This window comes from Ursus americanus, chromosome 4, assembly GCF_024610735.1.
Source record: "Ursus americanus isolate L20-20 chromosome 4, mUrsAme1.1.p, whole genome shotgun sequence".
Classification (NCBI taxonomy): domain Eukaryota; kingdom Metazoa; phylum Chordata; class Mammalia; order Carnivora; family Ursidae; genus Ursus; species Ursus americanus.
This window is the reverse complement of record NC_142130.1, coordinates 37,549,861-37,573,183: the sequence shown is the minus strand read 5'-3', so window position 1 is coordinate 37,573,183 and position 23,323 is coordinate 37,549,861. Positions and strand designations below refer to the sequence as shown.

Below are 23,323 nucleotides of genomic sequence, written 5' to 3'. Positions count from 1 at the left end.
GGACTATAAATACTTTGGCTTACAGGCCATAGTCTCTGGTGCAATTACTTTACAGTTGTGGTGGAAAAGCAGTCAACAACAATATGTAAAGGAATGGGTGTGCCTATGTTCCAATAAAACTTTATTTACAAAAATAGTCAACAGGTGCACAGTTTGCCATCTCTAGATGGCATCTCTTGCTCTAGAAGCCAAGGAAAGTTCCTTATATATTCAATCTCTTTCACACTTAGTATATATATACATTGATATATATAAAAAATATATATTATATGCATATATCATATACAGAGTGGACTTTCTAGTATCAAGTAACATTCTGGAAATTTACAATAACATTTTTTTTACATTACTATAATTAGATAGTATATAAATAAAAACCTAAATTGTAAATTACATTTATAAAATATACACTGCTCAGGCAGGCTTAAAATTTTCTACAAAGAAATCCCGATTTTATAGGAATAATAAACAGGATTCATGCATGCAAATTTTCCCAATCAGTCCCACAAGCAACTTGCCCAGCACAGAAAGGGGAAAGGAAAGGGAAACAACAGAAGGGACACCTGGAGAGCCTAACGGACTTCTATTCCCAGCCAGCTAATATGGCCTGAAGTAAATATAAATATGAGGATTCCTAAATGCTTAGTTTTCAGAGGCCTGAGCATGTAAGTCAGAGTAACTTAAATGCAACACTGCTTTAACTCTGTATCTTTGAAAGTCAATATAATAGATACTATTATTAGCATAACAATGATGGTGCCAACAACTACAGGATTACTGAAAATCAAGAGCCAGGAACCCTGCTAAGAGCTTTATCTTCCTGACTTCATTTAATCCTCTCCACAAACCAATTCACTAGGCAACAATATCAATCCCCACTTAGAAAAGGGGTGAAGGCATAGTGAGGTTAAGGAATTTGCTGGCAAAGAGGAGGGACAAGATTTAACCCAGGTGTGTCAGAGTCCTAAACCCATGCTCTTAACTACCACAACAAAATGTACTCAATTCCATCAACTTCATTTATTACTATATGCTTGAGGAATACAGTGACAATAAAGCAGGACCTCAGTATTGAAAGCACTTACAATTCAAAATGAGACAAGTATGCAAATATCAAATAATGATACCACATAACAGAAAACGTTAAGTGCCTTTAGAGGTATCAAAAAAAAAAAGATGATGTGAGGAGTGCCTGGGTGGCTCGTCAGTTAAGCGGCTGCCTTCAGCTCACGTCATGATCCCAGGGTCCTGGGGTCAAACCCTGCATCAGGCTCCCTGCTCAGTGGGGAGCCTGCTTCTCCCTCTCCCTCTGCTGCTCCCCTTGCTTGTATTCTCTGTGTGTGTCAAATAATTAAATTTTTTAAAAGTTTTTAAAAAATGATGTGAGAGTTTTGAAAAGATAAAGAACACTTCTTCATTAAATTTAAAAGTTTTTTCATGAAAGCATACACAGTAAGTTGGGTATTAACTAGCAACTGGGACCATTAGCTTTTCTGAATACATGAACAAAAACTCAAAACCCCTTTTTTTCCTAAGAAGAAACTAGAAAGGAGACATATCATCCCATATACCACCAGAAACAACCCAACTAAAATCTCAGGTTACTACAGGGATTACGCCTATCTGCTATAATTATGGCTTCCACAAAAATAGATGATCAGTTGGTCACTCTCTGAAATGCCTTCTCCACAATTTCTCTTCCTCCCTGGCCAAATTCACTCTTTTACTAGTTCTTCCTAATCTATTTTCTAAACAATGGAGTAAACAGAACTTGGTGTCTTACCTCTTTTCAGCTACCTCAATGATCTCTTCCAGCCTCAGGACTTTAAAGGCTGATGACTCCCAATTTTATAGACTAGATCTCTCCTGTGTACTCCAGAAACTTTCAGCCAACTAACTACATGTCAATTTTTCTGTGTCTAATATGCATCTCAACTTGACATGTCCTGAGCAAAATTCCATCTTCCTTAAACCTGCTCGACCCATATCCTATCTCAATTATTGACAATTTGACTCTTCCAACTGTGCAGGTCAAAAATTTTCAAATCCTGAATCTTTTTTCTCTCTGACCTCATACTCAATCTGTCAAGAAATACTGTTGGTTCCACCTTCAAAATATATCCAAAGGGCATGTGGCTGGCTTGGCCAGTACAGCATGAGACTCTTTTGAGTTTGAGCCCCACTTTGGGTATAGAGATTACATAAAAATAAAATCTTAAAAATATGGGTGTGCATGTGTGTCTATCCCCAAGATTCCAGAAATTGCACTCTTAGGCATTTACCCCACTGACATGGAAATTTATGTTCACATAAAAACCTATAAATGAATGTTCATAGCCGTATTATTCAGAATAGCTACCAGATGTCTTTCAACAGGTGAATGGATAAACAAACCATAATATACCACACTATGAAAAACTACTCAGAAAAAGAAAAAAACTAATTATTGATATATGCAACAATTTTAATGAATCTCCAGAGAATTATGCTGAGCAAATAAAGCCAATCCCGAAAGGTTACATACCGTATTTGAATCCATTGATATAACATTCTTGAAATAACAAAATTATAGATAAGGGGAACAGATTACTAGTTATTGCAAGGGTTTAAACTAGGGGTTAAGAGTGGAGGAATGGCAAGGAGAGAAATGGGTATGGCTATAAAAGGGCAATACAAGAATACCTGTGATGAAGGAACTGTTCTAGTGAATACACAAAACTACATATGTAATAAAACTGTATAAAAGTACACACACACATGCACGAATGAGTACAAGTATAACTGGGGAAATCTCAACAAGACTGGTGGATTGTATTAATGTCAATATCCTGGTTGTGACACTAAACTATAATAATTTTGCAAGATGTTACCACTGAGGGAAACTGGGCAAAGGATACATGGGATCTCTGTATTATTTCTTACAATTGCAGCTGTATTTACAATTATCTGAATATAAAAATACGTGTGGTGTGTGTGCGTGCATCTCCAAGAAATGATCATTTCTCACCACCTCTAGTGTAAGTCTTTCAGCATACCTCTGCTCAGCTATGTGGTCTTTCGGCTTCCCTCTGTTAACCTTCCATCTACATTCAAGAAAGCAGGCAGAGTGATCTTACCTTTAAAAATATAAGATAGATAATGGGATTCTCTGCTTAAAACCTCCAGTGGCTCCCCCTTTTGAAGAGATTTAAAGCCAAAATCCGTGCTATGACCAACAAGGCTTCTACCGACTGCCCTACCCACTGGAGAAAACATTTGTAAGCCATTTATCTGATAAGGGATCTGTATCCAGAATAAAGAACTCTACTCAACAATAAAAAGACAAATAAAATGATCAAAGGAAGTACTTCTGGTCTCCAGTCTAGTATGTAAGGAGCTTGGGAGTCATTCCTCTCATCTTCACAACAAGAAAGGAGCTGAACAAACGGAAAAATCAACAACTCTTCTTAAATCCACAAAAGAACTGAGGTCACATGGCAAACCACTGCCCTAAAAACTAGAGACAGACAGGTAGATACACAGAATTACAGCTTACTGGAACAGAAGCCCAGGAGCAGAAACTGCCTACAGAGCTAGTACCAGTAGAGGAAAACTTAAAACTGTAATTGATAAAGGAGCGTTATGAACAAGTCTGGGAGTTAAGAGTTCTAGAGAGGGCCCCACCATGCTTTTCTCAATTTTATCTCTAGGAGCTCTACCAGATACTCACAGTGAAGATCTAGGGAAAACCTGCTGGAAGCAGATAAGAGGAAAAGTAGCCATTTATAAAACAGGCACAGAGTACTCTGTTCTTAACACCTGCCTTCAAGGAAAACTATTCTACCAAAGCTAACTGAACTGGGGGGAAAGAAATACCCAACTCTAGCCTTCTTTAAACTTAAAAGTGGGGAAAGGGAAATACCCAATTCTAACCTCATCTAGCTTTCCATGTGCAAGAAAGAAGATATAAAACTTCAGCCCCCTCTATCTTTCTTATCTCACCCATGAGGGAGGAAGAGGAGCAAAAAACTGAAAAGCATTTATAAAGGTCAAGCCCACAGCACAGATCACTAAGACTCAGACCTGATTTTAAGACTACAGAACACTTTTTCTCCTGTCACACCTTACCACCAGATCAATAGGATTCCTCTATAATAATGGGGAAACACAATGGAAAGAAATGCACGTCTCAGAATTTATTTAAGAAGTCTCTCAGGAAATTCAAAAACAACAGGAGAAAAAATAAGAGAGACACCAGAGGAAATTGCAGCTTCGGACACATACAGCTACAACAAACAATAAACACAGTTTAACTCCTGCCAGATAAACAAAAACTCAAAATAAAAGTGTGTTACCTAAGTAATGTTTACTGAATATATCATATCCAGCTTTTAACACAAAATTACAAAGAATACTAAAAGACAAAAATCGAAGTGTGAATACACATAGCAAGGCATCAGAATCACTGAAACATATTGAGGATGTTGAAATTATCAGACTAGGAATTTAAGCCAACTGATTAATACACTAAGGGCTCTAATGGAAAAACTGGATAACACACAAAAACAGATGGGTAATGTAAGCTGAGAGAGATGGAAACTTTAAAAAGATTTAAAAATAAATGCTAGAAATCAAAGCCAGTGTAAGAGAAATTAGCAATGCCTCTGATGGGCTGATCAATACACTGGACATGGCCAAGGGGACAATCAGTAAAGCCTAAAGAAATGTCAATAGAAATTTCCAACACTGAAATGCAATGAGAAAAAAAATGAAAAAGAGAATATCCAAGAACTATTGAGGCAATTACAAAGTTGTAACACACGCATAAGGGGAATGCCACAAGAAGAAGAGAAAAAGGAACAGAAAAAGTACTGGAGCAACAAATGAGAATTTCCCAAAATTAATATCAGACACCAAACCACACATGCAGGAAGCTCAAAAACATAAAAGAGGATTAATACCAAAGAAATCTATATCTAGGCACATCATATTCAAAATGCAAAAGATCAAAGACAAAGAAAAAATTTTGAAAGAAGCCAAAGGAGGGGGAAAAAAAACTTACGCATAGACAGGCAAAGGTAAGAATAACATTGAAGTTCTCTTCAAAGGTCATGCAAACAAGAACAGGGTGAAGTAAAATGTTTAAAATGTTGGAAGAAAAAAAACAACCAATCTAGAATTCTGCACCCAGTAAAATTATTCTTCAAATGTGAGGGAGAAATTGAGACTTTCTCAGATAACAAAAATTGACAGAATTTGTCAACAGCAGACATGCATCCAAGAAATGTTAAAATAAAAAGTTCATCAGAAAGAAGGAAAATGACATAGGTAAGAAATCTATTATCTATGTAAAGAAAGCAAGAGCATTAGAGAATTAACTGATCTAGCAGCAACAGGTCAAAATAATAACAGAGATAATGTATTCGGTGTTTATAGTTTATGGATTAGTGAAAATAATGACAGCAGTGTTATATGGAATGGGAAGCAGAAACTAGGAATACTCTGTCGTAAGGTAAGTGCACTATCTGTGAGAGAGTATAGTGTTACTTGAAAGTGCACTTCAAAAAATTGTAAATGTACACTGTAGACTCAACTACAACCACTGAAAAAGGTTTAAAAAGGTATAATAGATACTGTGAGAGAGGAGAAAAAATAGAATCATATAAAATGCTCAAAAATAGATGAAGCAGAAAAAGAGAGGAAGAAAAAACAAGAAACAAGGACAACAAATAGAAACAGTAACAAATATGGCAAAAATATGCTCCAACTATATCAAAAATCTCTTTGAACATCAATGACTTAAATACACCAACAGGAAAGACAGAGAACTTACATGACGTCATATGTCGATTATATCTCAATTTTTAAAAATAAAAATTCAGAAATGAATTTTAAAAAGACCCAACTATATATAATCTACAAGGAACCCATTTATATAAAAGACATATACTTTAAAAATAAAAGGATGGACACAATGAGAAAACTACAGACCAATATTCCTGATGAATATTGATACAAAAATCATCAACAAAATACCAGCAAACCAAACAACAGCACGCTGAAATGATTATACACCAAATGATTATACAACCAAACTTTATACTTGCAATGGAAAGGTTTATAACTGAAATGCAAGGATGGTTCTACATACAAATATCAATGAATGTAAACACACCACATTACCAACATAAAGGACAAAAACCAAAAGGTCATCTCAACTGATGCAGAAAAAGCATTTAACAAAACTCAACACTCTTTCATGATAAGAATGCTCAACAAACTAGTAATAGAAGGAAATTGCCTCAATATAATAAGCTGTATATGATGAAAAACCCACCTTCACATCATATTCATTGGTGAAAAACTGAAATTGAAAGCTTTCCTTTAAAATGAGGAACAAGGCAAGGATGCTCATTTTTGCCACTACTATTCAACATAGTACTTGAAATAATAGCCAGAGCAATTAGACGAGAAAAATAAATAACAAAAGGCATCCAAACTGGAAAAGATGCAAAATTATCTCTGTTCACAGAGGAGATGATCTTATATGTAGAAAACCCTAAAGACTTTTTTTTAAAGCCTGTTACAATGAAGACACAATTTCAGCAAAGTTTCAGATACAAAATGGACAAAAACTGGTTGTACTTCGATACACTAACAATGACCAGTCAAAAAAGAAAGTAATCACTTACTATAGTGCCAAAAAGGATACAGTGCTTAAGGAAAAACTAACCAAGGAGGCAGAAGATTGTACATCGAAAACTATAAAACACTGCCAAAAGAAATCAAAGAACATAGAAATAAATGGAAAGGCATCCCATGCTTGTAGCTCAGAAGACTTAATAACATTAAAATGTCCATACTACCCAAAGCCATACAGAGATTCAATGTAGTCCCTATCAAAATTCCAATGGCATTTTTTTTGCAGTAATAGAAAAACAAAATCCTAAAATTTATACAGAATCTCAAGGGACCCCAAATAGCCAAAACAATCTTGAGAAAGAAGAACAAAGTTGAAAATCTAATACTTCTTGATTTAAAAACAAACTACAAGCCAATTGTAATCAAGACAGTATGGAACTAGCATAAAAACAAATATATAGACCACTGGAACAGAAGAAACCAGAAATAAACCCTCATGTATGGCCAAATAATTTTCAGCAATGGTGCCAAGACTATAAAATGGGGGAAAGACAGTCTCTTAAGCATATGGGTGTTGGAAAAACTGGACCAAGAAGCAAAAGAATGAAGATGAACCCTTACCTCCACCACACACAAAAATTAACTCAAAATGAGTTAAAGACCTAAACATGAAACCTAAAAGTATAAAAATCCTATAAGCAAACACAGGGGAAGAGCTTCAGTACACTGGAGTTGGCAATGTACTTAACCTTTGGTGACTGACTTATTTCACTTAGCACACTATGTCCTTAAGGCTCAACCTTGTTGTGACAAGTGACAGGATTTCCTTCTTTTGTGGACACCAAAAAGCACAAGCAACTAAAAGCAAAACAGACAAATGAGACCACATCGAACTTAAAAACTTCAGATTGCCAATGGGAATAAAAGCACAAACTCACTTACATGTGGAATCCTGGAAAGGAAAAGGAAAAGGAAAAGGAGAAGGAAAAGGAAAAGGAGAAGGAAAAGGAGAAGGAAAAGAAAAAGGAAAAGAAAAAGAAAAGAAAGAGAAAGAAAGAAAGAGTCGAACTCCTAGAAACAGAGGGTAGAATGGTGTTTACAAGGGGCTGGGGGAGTGGAGAAAATGGAAAGTCTTCAGTAAAAAGAAGACAACATTCTGGGGATGTCATATACAACATGGTAACTATAGTTAATAACACTATATTATATACTTGATATTTGCTTAGAGAGTAGATCTTCGGTAATTTCACCACAGATGCATGTGCAAAAAAACTATGTGAGGTGATGAATACGTTAATTAACCTGACTGGGGCAATCATTTCACAATGTATACATAGATCATCACACTGTACCCTTTAAATATATGCAATTTGTTTGTCTACTAGACCTCAATGAAGCTGGGGGAGAAAGAGTTCACCAAAAACCAACAAACCTAGAAAAAATGTTAAGATGGTAAGTTTAACGTTATATTTTTTATAAAAAATTTTTTTAAAGTAAAGGGATGGAGAATGATAAACCATACGAAGACTAATCAAAAGAATGCTGGAGTAGTTATATTAATTTCAGGCAAAGCAGACTGCAGAGCAAGAATCATTATCAGGGTTAAAGAGGGCCATTACATGATGAAGAAGACATCAATTCTCAAAGAAGACAATTCTTAATGTGTATGCACCTAACAAAAGAGTATCAAGATATTTGAGGCAAAAATAAAAAGAATCATAAGGAGAAGCAGACAAATCCATTATTATACTTAGAGACTTAAACACCCCTTTATCAGCTATTGATAGATCCAGCAAGCAGAAAATCAGTAAGGACATAGCTGAACTGAATGACACTATTGATCAATTGGATTTAATAAATATTTACAGAAAACTTTACCCAACAACAGCAGGATACACCCTCAACTTGATAAAGAACATCTACAAAATTCTACAGCTAACATACTTAATGGGAAGAAACTAGGTGTTTTCTGACTACGAATAGGAACAAGACAAAAAAAGGCTTCTTACCACTCCCATTCAAGATTGTACAGAATACGGTAAGACAGAAAAAGAAAATAAAGGGTATATAAATTGGAAAAGAAGAAATAAAACTATCTTTGTTTACAAATGACCTGATTGTCTATGTAAAAATATCTCAAGGAATCGACAACAAAACCTGCTGGAACTAATAAGTGATCACAACAAGATTTCAGGTACAAGTTTAAGGTACAAAAGTCAAAAGCTTTCTTATACACCAGCAATGAACAATTGGAATTTAGAATTAAAAACACAATACAATTTACTTCAGCACTTCTCCAAAAAGAAATACTTATACAAATCCAACAAAATATGTATAAGATCTACATGAAGAAACCCGTAAAACTCTGAGGAAAGAAACCAAAGATCTAAATAAACAAATATATTCATGTGCATGAATAGGAGGACTTAATATTGTCAAGATGTCAGTTCTTCCTAACATGATCTATAGATTCAATACAATCCCAATCAAAATCCCAGCAAGTTACTTTGTGGACATCCAACAGAGAACACAATATTGAAAAACAATCAAGAAACTATCTCTAACTGACTCAAGACTTAACATAAAGCTACAGTAAAAACAAAAACAAAAACAAAAACAAAAAACAGTGTGATATACAAACAAATAGATCACTAGAACAAAGCATAGAGCCCAGAAACAGCTACCAAATATAGTCAACTGAACTGTGACAAAGGGTCAAAGGCATTTCAATGAAGAAAGGATGGTCTTTTCAACATAGTGCTGGAATAACTAGACAGCCACATGCAAAGAAATGAATGTAATCACAGATTTTATACTTATCACAAATATTAATTTAAAATAGATCATAGAAAGGCAAAACTACAAAACACAGAAGACAACATAGAAGACAATTTAGGTCTCCTTGGGTTTGGCAGTGACTTTTTAGATACAACACCAAAAGCATAATCTATGAAAGAAAAAATTGACAAATTGGACTTCTGATTAAAATTTAAACTTCTACTAATGAAAAGACAAGTCAAAGACTGAAAGAAATGTCTGCAAAACACATATCTGAGAAAGCACTGTTATCTAAAATATATGAAGAACTTTTAAAACTCAACAGTAAGAAAACAAGCAACCATTAAAAATGAGCAAAGACTTGACTAGACACCTCATCAAAGAAGTTACACAGATAACAAGTATATGAGAAGATGTTCAACATCATATATCATCAGAGAACTGCAAATTAAAATGAGATACTACTGCTTTCCTATTAGGATGGCTAAAATTTAAAACACAGGCAACACCAAAGGCCGATGAGGATGTGGTGCAATAGAAAATCTCTTTCACTGCTGGCTGGAAATATAAAATCATTCTGTACAGTCACTTTGGAGGATAGCTTGGCAATTTATTGCAAAACTAAACAAACTCTTATCATACAATCCAGCAATTGTGCTACGTGGTATTTATCCAAATGAACTGAAAACTTATATCCACACAAAAACCTGCAAATGAATATTTACAGCAGCTTTATTCATAACTGCCAAAACCAAGATGTCCTTCAATAGGTGAATGAATGAACAAACTGCAGTACATGGATACAATGGGATATTATTCAGTGCATTTCTCCCATTCAGTAGGTTGCCTTTTCATTTTGTTGATCCTTTCCTTTGCTCTGCAAAAGCTTTTTAAGTATGATGTAGTCCTACTTATTTATTTTTGCTTTAGTTCACTTTTACTTTTGGTGTCAGACTCAAAAACCTATTGCCAAGACCTATGTCAAGGAGTTTACTATGTTTTCTTCTAGAAGTTTTATGGTTTCAGGCCTTATGTTAAGGTCTTTAATTCATTTTAAGTTAATTTTTGTGTTTGGTGTAAGACAGTGATCCCGTTCCATTCTTTTGCATGCAGCTCTCCAGTTTCCTCAACACCATTTATTGAAGAGACTATCCTTTTTTTCTCCCATTGTATATTCTCAGCTCCTCTGTCATAGATTAATTAACCACATATGCATAATTTCTGGGCTCTCTCTATTCTGTTCCATTGAACTATGTATCTTTTTTTTTATGCCAATACCATACTGTTTTGATTACTACAGCTCTGTAGTAGAATTTGAAACCAGGGAGTAGGATGTCTTCAGCTTTGTTCTTCTTTCTCAAGATTGCTTTGGCTATTCAGGGTTTTTCGTGGTTCCATACAAATTTGAGGATTATTTGCTCTATTTCTTTGAAAAATAGCAGGGGCATCTGGATGGCTCAGTCAGTTAAGCATCCGACTCTTTGTTTTGGCTCAGGCTGTGATCTCGGGAGTCATGAGATCAAGCCCCGCATCAGGCTTTGTGCTCAGCACAGAGTCTGCTTGGGATTTTCTCCCTTTCTCTCCCTCTCTGTCTGCCCCTTCCCCTGCTCGTGCTCACTCTCAAATCAATCTTTTTTTTTTAAATACCACTGAAATTTTTATAGGGATTGCATGAAATTTGTAGATTACCTCAGGTGATATGTACATTTTAACAAAATTGATTTCTTCCAATTCATGAGCACAGATTATCATTCCATTTATTTGTGTCTTCTTTAATTTCTTTCATAATTATCTTATAATTTTCAATATTGAGTCTTTCACCTTGTGGTTAAATTTATTCCTAGGATTTAATGCAACTGTAAATGAGACTGCTTTCTTCATTTCTCTTTCTCATAGTTCATTAGTAGTGTATAGACATGCAAGAGATTTTTGTGTACTGATTTGTGTATCCTGCAAGTTCACTGAATTCATTTGTTCTAAAAGTTTTTTTGATTGAGTCTTTAGGGTTTCTATATATATAATATCATGTCATCTGCAAATAGTGACAGTTGTACTTCTTCCTTTCCAACTTGGATGCCTTTCCTTTTTTCTTTCTTTCCTTTTTTTTTTTTTTTTTGCCTAATTACTCTGGCTGCCTTATATTAAGCTTTATTTCTCATTCACTCAAGCCACTGAAAGCCAGAAAAAGGACATTTAAGACCACAAATATCACACCTCCATTTTTTGTGTCTCTGGAATAATAGATACAATAAAAATATATATAATTTTAAAAGAAAAATCAACAGAACTCTTCCCCAGCAACCTTTGTACAAGCTCTAAAAATTCAATTCAATTAAAAAAATATTTTACTAGTCAGTACCTACACACTAGGGAAAGTAGCATAAAAGGGTCTCTATCCCTATAAGGCTTGGTTTAGTAATTATGAAAATGTGCCTCTCAGATCTCCCACTGCAAGGAGCATCATTAACCCACAACCCCAGCTGCTGAGCTCTCCAAGCCATTCCTCTGTCCAAGCCATGCCAAGCTTCCCATGAACTGTTCCAGAAAATGACTAAGCATGGCAGACATATTTAATGGAGACCTTTTCCCAGGAGACACTGTACTCTTCTGATGATTCAACCTCAGGTTGAGACTTCCTCATTGGTTTTGCTTTAACCTTCTTAGAGTTGCATAGCAGTATAAAATCTTTCCTACCTACTGTCCTTCCCTCTCTCCTCCACAGAGGCTAAGACTTGGTTTTTAGCTTCTCTTGATAACAAGTTTCTATGACCCAAAGAACATAACTCCATATGGCATAAATAAAGATTACTATTTCTTTTCAAGTTGTTTGCCAGTTTTATCAGGAAACAGATTTTCCACAAATGACTTAAAATAGTTATATAAATATAAACAATTAGGTGCCTCAAAATAAGATTATCAAATTTAGGGACACCTGGGGGGGGCTCAGCCAGTTAAGTGTCTGACTCTTGATTTCAGCTCAGGTCATGATCTCAGGGTTGTGAGATCGAGCCCCACGTCAGGCTCTGAGCTGTGCATGAAGCCTGCTTAGGATCCTCCCTCTCCCTCTGCCACTCCCCCATCCCTCTTTAAAAAAGAAAAAAACATAAAAAAAAAAAAAAAGATTACCAAATTTAAGACTAAGTAAAACAGGTAAAAATCCAAAGTGAATAGCCATTTGCAGTAATTCAGATGCCTAAAAGCAAAACCAGAATTTAGTTACGAGGAGTTTCAAAATTCAGAAAATGTTCTCATAATACGTTGTTTCATTTGATTCACACAACATTGGAGAAAAAAAGGGAACACAATATTTATTGAGTTCTTTTCTGTGCCAAACAGTGGCTGGGGCATTGCTGTAGTAGTAGCATCCTCATTTTACAGATGCTAAAACTGAGGCTCATAAAGTTAATGAATATGCTCTAGCTTACAAAACTACTAATAGTGAACAACCAAGGTCTTCTTTCTTCTATGCTGTCTCCACAATATCCATGCAGAGAATAATAATAACCCCAAGGATCAAAACCAGGCATTCTCTCTCCTCGTTCTCGAAAATGGTATATATTAAAAGTAGGGCCCTATTCACTCTCTATTCACAATAGGTGACAGTTACACTTCACATCTCCACCCCCATATCCTAACCACAGAACAAGTGAAACCAAGCAGGAGACCTGAAACCTATGACTCAGTTCAAAAGAGAACTGAAATTAATAGTTAATGAGGCTAAGATCACTAATTAATTAAAAATGCAACTTACCGATTTTCAGATTGGAAAAGCCAGTCTCAACAACTGTCAATAGTTTTGGGGACTAATCTGATTAATCTTCTCCCTGCTCTAACATCAAGGTCTCCTACATAAGGTACCTAGCTGGACTTTACCCCTACAAAACCACAAAAGCATTTTCTATCACAAGCACTTCCAAACCAGTCAAGTGAAGTAATTTAATTTCTGTTTAAGTAATTTGCCATGGTATGATGGCTCACAGAAGAAAAAAAAGCATTCAAATCATACGTACAACACTACTGAAATGAAGCTTATTATACCAAAAATTCCTAATAGAAAAGCTCAGTGTCTTAGATATAGTTTATGTGACTAGTATGCAAGGATAATTACTCTTGGTTTTCTTTTTGTCTCTGACCATTTTCTCTCTCATTTTTTCACCAAAACAAACTGTCTCTCATTGATATTAGCAGGTTCAGCAGGACGATTTCTTTGGGGAAGGAGAAGAACCTATTTCAACCTTTTTTGGAAATACATAATTATTTAATGTGATCCTAGGCAGCAGCTATGTAAATCACAAAAGTGAAACTACAGAATTTTAAGTTGTCATAAAAATTCCTACTATTTTATGATAATAAGAAAAATGAATTGGCCAATATATCAAATTTTATTTTTTTTTGGAAATAGTTAACATTCAGCAAGGAGAACAAAGAATACTTAAGTTTCACAAAGGAAAGTGATACAGTGGAAAGAACTGAACTTACCACTTTTTAGCATGTAGAAGAAAAAAAATAAAAACAAAAACAAAACCATACAATCACAACAAAAGCAATAAATATTTAGGAATAAACTTAACTAGAAATGTCAAAAGCCTATATAATAATACTTCTGAAAGACACAAAAGTAAACTTGAACAAACAGAAAGATATCTCTTATTCCTGGATAATTCAACATCACAAATAGTTCTCCCTAAATTAATTTATAAATTAATGATATTTCAATTAAAAATATCAAAAAGCTATTTTATGGAATTAGTGAAAGTGATGCCAAAGTTCATATGGAAAAACAAACATTCAAGAATAGCTAGAAAACACAAAAAAGGAAGGCTACAAGGGTACACTAGCTCGAAGAGACATTAAAACATACGATAAAGCTCTATAATTAAAACAGGGTGGTATAATGACATAGGAATATGCAAATGACCTAGTGGAACAGAAAGTCCAGAAATAGACCAAGTACATGTGGAAATTTAGCATATAATAACAATACCACCACAAGTCACTGGAGCAAAGACAGACCTTTTAATAACTATAATGAGCAACTAACTGGTTAATGAGTTAGGATAAAATTAGATCAAAAACTCATACCATACATAAGAATAAACTCCATGAACAGGAATAAACTTTAAATGGATCAGGGAGTTTAAATGTAAAAAGTGAAATCTTGTAACTACCAGAAAAAAATGTGGATGAATTTCTCTTTAACCTGGGGAAAAGGCTTTCCATAAGGAAACACTTTCTACTTATAACTTAAAATCCAGATATGATAAAAGAAAAGAACAATAAATATGACTGCATGGGGTAGTGGGAAACTTTCATATAGTAGAAAAATAGAATACATGAAGTAAAAATACTACATATATCACAGATAAAGGCTAAATCCAAAATAAAAAACTGTTCAGAGTTGAGAGGAAAAGGCCAAAAGCCCATTTAAAAAATGGGCAAAAAGAGAAAAAAGAAAAAAAGGACAATTCACAAACACTCACAAAAACAAACAAAATGGACCCTGAACAGGTGAAAAGATGTTAAACTACATTCATAATAATAAGATTATAAATTAAAACTACAATGAGCTACCACTTCTCACCTATCAGATTGACAAAAATTGAAAAAGTTAGGCAATGCATGTTGTCCACACTGGGGGGCAATAGACACTCATATTACTGAAGAGAATGATGATTGGATCAACCCTTATATAGGGGAATTTAGCAATATCAAACAAAGCTATGTAAGTGTTTATGTTTTGACTCAGCAGTCTACTTCTCTTAATTTACCCTGAAGACACACATCTAATTAAAAATATATATATGAAAAGGTTTTTCATAGCAGCCCTCTTACAGATTACAAAATATTGAAAAGAAATTAAATATCCATACATTGAAGAACGGTTGAATGAACTCTGAAATACTATGCAGCTGGATGAGAAAAATCTCTGAACTGATATGTAATGATTTCTAAGAATCATAGTTAAGAGAAAAGACAAAGTACAAAAGAGTATCCCTAATATATTACTTTTTACGCTAAAAAGACAAGAAAATTATACTTAATTACTCATTTGTGCAAAAGCAACTCAGAAAAAAATGAAGCAAATCATAAAGAGATTGGCTATCTAGAGGGAGTGAATGGAAACAAGACGGAACAGAGAGGAAACGACATTTGTATATTTGTGATGTTTGGAACCATGTTAGTGTGTTTCACAGACTGAAAATATAAATAATTTTTTTTTAATTAAGTCAAGAACAGGGGTAACATTCTAAGAAGGGATACACACAGAAACAAATGAACCAAACTGCATTTCAAAGGAATAACCTAATCACACCAAAGGAAAAAATTTTAATTAAAAAGAGCAAGAAAAAGAAGAACTAACCAAATACCTTCTAAACAAAATCCACTGTTCTGATGCAGTGATGATAAAATGTTTAGTAAAGTGCTCTGGAGTCAGAATGCCTGGATTCAAATACTTGCCCAATTTTCCACTTGCTAACTGTGTGACCCTGGGCAAGTTAATTTATAATCTCTGTGCGTAGGTTTTCTTATCCAAATAATAACAGTACCAGTCTCACAGAACTAATGATAAGGTGCAAATAAAACTACTTATGTAAAAATCTTAGTAAATCCCTGAACATATAACAAAAATTTGCTAAGCATTTGCTATCATCAACTACTAATTCAAAAAAAACACTCAATGTGTAGGCACCTGGGATACACATAATAAAAATGGAGTCCTTGTCATGAAAAAAAAATTGGAATTTCCTAGTTTATGGACAATAAGTGTTCAAGGAATTTAGAACAAGATCCTACAGGCTGGCTGAAATCATGTGAAAAATTTTATAAAGGAGCAATCTGACAAGGGTCTTTACTTGTGCACAAGATTTAGATTAGCAAGAGAATGGGAGTGATAAAGGAAGCTAAATAAAAGCAAAGAGGCCATAAAAACCAATATATTTCACTAAAGACCGTTTGGAAAGCTGAGTATCTGGAGTTAAGGCAAGACTGTGGAAGTTCCTGAACGCACTACTAAATTGAGCAGGCTTTATTTTCTAGACTATGAGGAACCACAGAAGAATTGTGTGTAGGGGAAGCAATATGACCAAACTGCACTGTGGGGTTATTCTAGTGCTGATATGCAGAAGATATGCAGAGTCTTACTAGTGGGTAAGCCAAATGATGGCAAGGGACTAACTAGAATAGTAGTGATAAAAAAGGGAAAGAAGTCACAGATCATCAAGGCAGTGAGGGGAAAAAAAATCAATGAAGTATGGGAACAACTAGATATGAGGTATGAGAGAATAGAAAAGCCTAAATGACAAGGTGAATGACAAAATTGTTAGAAGGAAAAAGCAAAAAGGAATGGGAACCAAAAGGAAAGGATTTCCATTGGATCTTAAGTCAGGTCAGATTTAGATAAGAAGCCTTGCCAATTTGAGACAACAAATCAAGATCCAATGGGCATTTGGCAACAGGGTACTAGTACTTAGGGGAGAGAGTGAGAACTGAAGACAAAAGGCGTAAGAATATTTTTTCTAAAACAAAAACAAACAAACAAAAAAACCTCTTTAGAATGTTTGAGACATTCTAGAGAACACAGCTAGTAGACTGTGTGCTGTTTCAGAGGAGTGATCATTTCATTTATGTTTATAGCCCTTCAAGTTTGGCATAGTTGCTAGCACAGGGGAGACTCTCAGTAAAATGTTGCACAGGTGGGAGAAGTAGAAAACGGAACAGAGCTGTTTGGCTTGTTAATGGCAAAGCCTACATTAGAGCCCAGGTGTCCTGACTCTCTGAACATTCATGCATAGGATCCCGTAAAGAGCTAGTATAAAAAGTGAAAATAAACGAAAACTGTGGGGATGGCTGGTTTCTTGGGGTAGACGGATGGAAGACATAAGAAAATAGCAAAGAAAAGTCAGAGTTATTTGCGAAAAAATAAATGATGGTGTTGCATCACAGATTCAAAGGAAATTTTAAGATAAGGAAGTATAGTCAATTGTTCAAACGATCAAACACCACAGGTAGTGTTTCTCTGGTCTCCTATACCAATGAGATCAGGTGACTTTTTAAAAGTATAAATTAAGAAATTTTAATCTACTTTCATAACATTTAAAAATCATATATCACTCAGCAGTGGTTCAAAACTATTACAATCTTTAGTAAACGTTATCTCTACAAAATACAAAACAGAAAATAAAGTCTCTATAATAAATTTGCACAGTAAATGAAATCTGAAGCAAAGAGAAATGCATGAAAAAAATACTCATTTACATCTATTGATAGAAACAAAATACATGAAATACCAAAGGTCTTACCTTAAATCTCTTGTCCTGTAATACTTTCTTGATGGCAACCAGTTCTCCTGAATCACAAAGTTTGGCTTGATATACCACACCAAATGACCCATTTCCAATCACTTTAGTGTCTGTATAGCTGACTTCTTGTGGCCTATCTGGACCCTGCCCAGGAGTTGCCACCACTGTGGTCACCTTGCTGCCATCCTTGTCTCCTAAAAGAAAGATGAAATACAAAAATGAGAACTGTAAAGAATTAAACAGAGAAAACTGCCGAAGTATACACAAAGTAAACTACATTCTTAACTACAAATTATTTTTAAATGTTCATCTTAGTTTATCATATAAAATTACTTCAACTATTTGTTTCAATTATAATTAATTTTTTTAACCACCATTTATTCGGTCATTGTGTAGACCAGGCATCATGCTTAGTTTATCTATATGACTTCACTTAATGAAAACAACAACCCCATGAGGTATATAGTATTGTTCCCATACAAAATTAATGGAAAGAATGTTAAATTTGCTCAAAGTCAAAAGTTGAACGATGGACCCACCAGGGTTTGAATCCTTACCCGTTCAACTCTAAAGGCCCTAGGTTTCCTTATTTTACTTGAAAATACAGTATGTGCAACTGAAAATATCTAAATATGTTGACTCTATTCAGACCACTCTGCCTTTAGGAAGCGAAGGCTTTGAGTTTTTGCTTCTCTGCCATATTATTTCTTTTTAAGAAAACAGAATACCTCTCAGAGAAAGGTCAGACGGGGAAAAGGAATATGGAGTGTGAACTGGGGGTAAGAGTTGTAAAACACAAAAGAAAAACCAAATCCATTCTGAATTGAACCTCATTCATAAGTAGCTCACTGACATTCTCTGGTCTCTGTCCACTCAATGGCTCTTGCCTTACCTTCTGTACCTTCCCTCCCCTCCCAGTAACAATCCAAAGACTCCTCAATTCAAGCTCAAGAACCTACTTGACTAGGCAGGGTTCACAGTCACCTTGTTCTCCAAATTCTTAAACTATTCTAAACCATACTACGCTACCTAGAACCTGACTCTAAAGAACTTTAAATTGTTCTTTCAGTGATTTCAGAATACATACAGGTTCTAGTGAGTACAATCATTGTGCAGTAGCAATGATGATTTGTGCTTCTCTCTTCCCTGAGAAATCTAAAACCAATTTTCAGTATAAGTCCTTAGGCTCACTGACTAAACTGCATTTTTCCCTTTTTTTCCCTCTTGACTCTTCAATTTTATCATTTTTATGATGCTAACTGAATTCATACTAACCTAATATAAGAAAAAATAATGTAGTTTTTAGCTCTAGATACCAAGCCTAGATTATGAAGTATTCATTTGTAACTCACATATAAAAGAATGAAAAATATAATAATCTCATTTTCCAATGGTTTGAGTTTTTCCCCAATATAAAATTACCAGATAAATGAATGTCCAAATGTTACTGACATATTTACCCAATGTGTATAGCTATTTTCGTTCACAGAGGTACTAATATAGACAAAAACCAATAAGCAATACCTGTGACTGATTAATTCTACTGCTTATAAGGCAGACTTCATGACAGACACAAAAGCAATGAAGGATTCCTACTTAAGAGCTAGGTGAATTACCAGCAGTCTATATTATATATTATAGCATGGTTAACTACCTTAAATATGTATGTTTTTGGTTCCAAGGTATAACACCCAACAGGTATGACAGCACAAATCCAACACCACTTGTAGAAAGATAATTCTAATCTTATCAACACCATTTTTTTCATAACACTATTATATGTACTTGAAATGCATGCAAATCCCAGCAGAAGCCCACACATATATAGCAGTTCTCGATGTTTTCAAATGATCCCTTCACATTTCACTTCCTAGTAAGATAAATCTCAAATATATTTGCAAAACCTAGTTTAATCGAATCTCAGTTCTAAATCATCATGCTCAACTCCCCAAATATTCCATATTACTTTCATTTCTGAACATGTTAATGTTAACTACAACCTTTCAGGTTGACTATAAACCTTACTATAAGTTATTTTCTTCTTCATTTATAAAATAAACCTATCTCTACTTGTATTGTAACATTCCTCTAAAGACAGAATCAGTTTTCTGAACTAAAACTCTAAATGAAGAGATCTAGGAAGGTTGGATTCAGAAAGAATAAAATCCAAGGTATTGAATACATTTTCTTATCATCCAAGTGCCCAAAGAAAATAAAAAACAGAATTGATTTCAACAGTCTGACTCTTCCCTAGATCATCCAAGTCAAAACCATATCACCAAAAAGTACATATTTCAAGAATTATTAATAATTCCCCTGGACAAGTTGCTTATAAAATCTCATCGGTCTAATTCACAAAACAGAGCATCATTATTTTTTAATTAAAATAAATAAACAGATTTTAAGAATGGCTGTTGTATTCCACAATTTTAATAGAAACAAAAGCTGAGGTATAAACAAAAATTATGCTTTTCTACTGTATAACCATATTTCAACAAAGAAAACAGTAGCCACAGCTTTGTACTTGACTCTATAAGAGAACTTAAAACAACATAAGCATGTGTAATGACTTTCCCCCACTTGTCTTCTCAGGTTGCATTTCTAAAGAAACCATAGCATTTCAGAAACAGGACTTCAAGAACCAGCTATGAAAGGTATCCATCAGAAAAAACCCTGAGACTTAAAATCTCTTCAACCTCAACTACTAAGCCCAGGCAACATCTAACATCTAATTATGCTTTTTCTCACACATAAATTATAATGCATAAATGAAAAAATTCTGCAAAAATATTAAAGCGGGGTAATAAGATAAACAGATTCTACAGATGCTATCACTAGAAGACACTCTTAAGGCCTCTTAATTTTAAATTGCGAATGGATGTGGACAAGGACCAATCCTTTCACCCTCATGTACATTTAGTAAAAAAAGTATACTTACTGACTTAGCAGAAATTAAAGATTTATTCCATTCTCTTTTGAGCAGTTCAGAAACTGCTAAGAACTCTTACAGGCTATATTCCCTACTAATATGAAATCCCTAAGTATACTAAGAACAATGGTTCTCAGGCTTTCTACCTCAAGCATTCTGGAATTTTTATTCAGAAATTATCAAGCTCTTCAGACTGCTTCATCACAGATCTGAAATAGCAGAGCTGTAAAGAATGGCAAGATAACACTGGGGATGACTTGGCATGAATATTAGCACATGGGATAGTCAGCAGCTAGTGTGCCAAGGAAAAGCATGTCACCAATTGGCATTGTAATTTGCCGATTTAGCAATAAAACAGCTGTATAAAATTTCGCTGTATAAAGAACCATCCAATTCACTGTTTCATCTACTCTCATAATAAATGCAGAAGACATTATTACATTACTACGCAAATACAGAAATTAAAACTAAGAGTTTAACTTACTCACTATCATAGTTTTAAGTAGCAAGAACTCGTTTGCCTCATACTGCCTCTGCTATATTTTACAATATTCCTAATACAGCTGAAACACTTCACATACTATTGCCCCCCCCACGAAGCATATGTTTCTGAAAATATAATGTAAAAAAATCAGCCCCAAAGCAGTAAGAAATAAGAGAATAAATGATAATCTGTTATAGTTTTCAGGCCTCAATCATTCACTTATTAATAACTAAAGAGCTATTTCCAAAAATACTTTGGTAACCTTAGATTTTGAAACTTATCCCAAAGCAAAAGCATAGGGAAAACAAAAATGTAAAATAATCGATTCTGTGATGTTCAAACAATTTAACATCTGCTACTAGAAACTGTAATTTTGGATCTTAGCAAGAGAGCATTATAAGCACTGCTCCCAACAGGCCAAAATCCTCATGAAAAGCTGGAAATAACAAATCTGCCTCATTAAAAAAAAAAAAAAATTACCACTCTGCCCAATACTAAATTTCCCAGAACACATGATATAGTGAGTCTTATACCAATTACAACAAAACTGTCTCCTAAAAAACGCCACTGTCTTGCAGGTACAACAGAACAGTGGAAACAGCTCAGCTCCAGGAGGCCCTGCCTCCTACCGGAGGACTCCTGGGATCCTCCATTACAATTAAAATTCACTCAGGGAATATAAATTTCCTATTATAATTAGAAAATAGAATTAAATCTTAAATATATAAACAATAGACTCCTTATAAAGCAATAGAAAGATGATATGCAACAGAATAACCATTTTCTATTGAAGGTGCTAAATACAGAATATAATTTTTTAAAAGCCTTAGGCATATCCTAAAATAGTATGTGTGAGCTAGTACCCAATCTCTCAAACACAGGTTTGTACCTTGTAAGCAACACCTTGTGGTTACATCTTTTAAGTCTTCTGAAGTCACTCCTCAAACCAATTCACCTTGAGAGGAACAAATGTTACACTAAGCAACAACTACAACACTTTTTAACTCTGAGGCTCGTAGAGTTGTTAATAAGCCAGACTACTGACACAAACTGAACAAAGTCAATAATGACTGTCTAAAAATCCTCCTTTAACTCAAGAATAACCACTCCATTTAGAAATAACAGAAAGTAAAAAGTTTGCAACAAAAGCACAGAGAAACTAGCACACCACTGTGACTGTAAGGAAGATACGAAATATTGCTAAGAAGTTTTTTGTTGCTGTTTTTTATCTAAACAACAGCATTAGTAGGGTAAACGCACTGCCTATTGTTTCTCTATCTTAAAGAGCTAATTTAACTTATATTTAACAACACCACGGCAAATACTCTATTAAGAAATATATAAATTACTCAAAAGAATCAAAAAGAACCTCATTTTGAAGCATGATTAAGACTGTCTGAAGGGGAAACACTGACTACTGTCAAATTTTCTTTTGATATCAAAGTTCAAATACTCTAAAGTAACTGGCTAAGGAATATCTAGTAAGGCAAGATGTTCTCCCCAAAATAAACAAGACAGTTTAAAAACATGAAAACAACATAAAAATAAGCAAAATCATAACATATAAAAAGGAACTGAGGTCCACAGAATGAGAGTTGGACAAATTAAAAAAAAACAATAGGGACTCTACTCTATGACCCGGAAGTTCTACCCAGAGTGCATCTGCTCACAACCATGGAGCAAGACGGATGAAAGAAAGGAATGCCAATCAAGCAGCTCAATCAGCCAAATCAACCCCAATGATCAACAGCAGGATAAATAGTTTAAGGCAATTTCTATGAAACCTTGATATGATAAAAATCTTTCCGGCAGAGACTTTCCCCTTAGACACCATTCATCTCTACATGATTCTATGTAAAGGACTGGGAAAAATAAAACAAAGAATTAATAAATTTCCTTTGGGGGTGGAAGAGTAAACAAAAGGAGAGGCAGGGAAAAGTCAAGTTTTTGTGCTAGAGGCATAATGATATCATATGGGCTCTGAAGTCTTATCAAAGTTTGAATCACATATTCTACTACTTAATATCTATAAAATGGAGATAGCTGCTACTTCATAGGGCATGTTGTAATGATTAAATAACAAAAGTTGAGCATTTTTTTAAGTGCGTGTCCCACAGAGAAGCTCAATAAATTATAGTTTCTCTGAACTTTGATTATTGGCCACGGAAATAGGAAAAAAAAAACATTCTTTTGCCCTGTTATGCTCTTTCA

General features: G+C 34.5%; 1 protein-coding gene across 2 annotated transcripts in view; it reads right to left on the bottom strand.

The window, feature by feature from the left end:
* GSK3B (glycogen synthase kinase 3 beta) overlaps positions 1-23,323 on the bottom strand; it is a 201,072-nt gene that overhangs the window by 125,881 nt on the left and 51,868 nt on the right. For both annotated transcript variants that reach the window (XM_045785098.2, XM_045785101.2), the window contains exon 2: positions 17,700-17,893. In XM_045785098.2, coding sequence (XP_045641054.1) covers positions 17,700-17,893 — 194 coding nt within the window. The remainder of the gene's footprint in view (positions 1-17,699; positions 17,894-23,323) is intronic.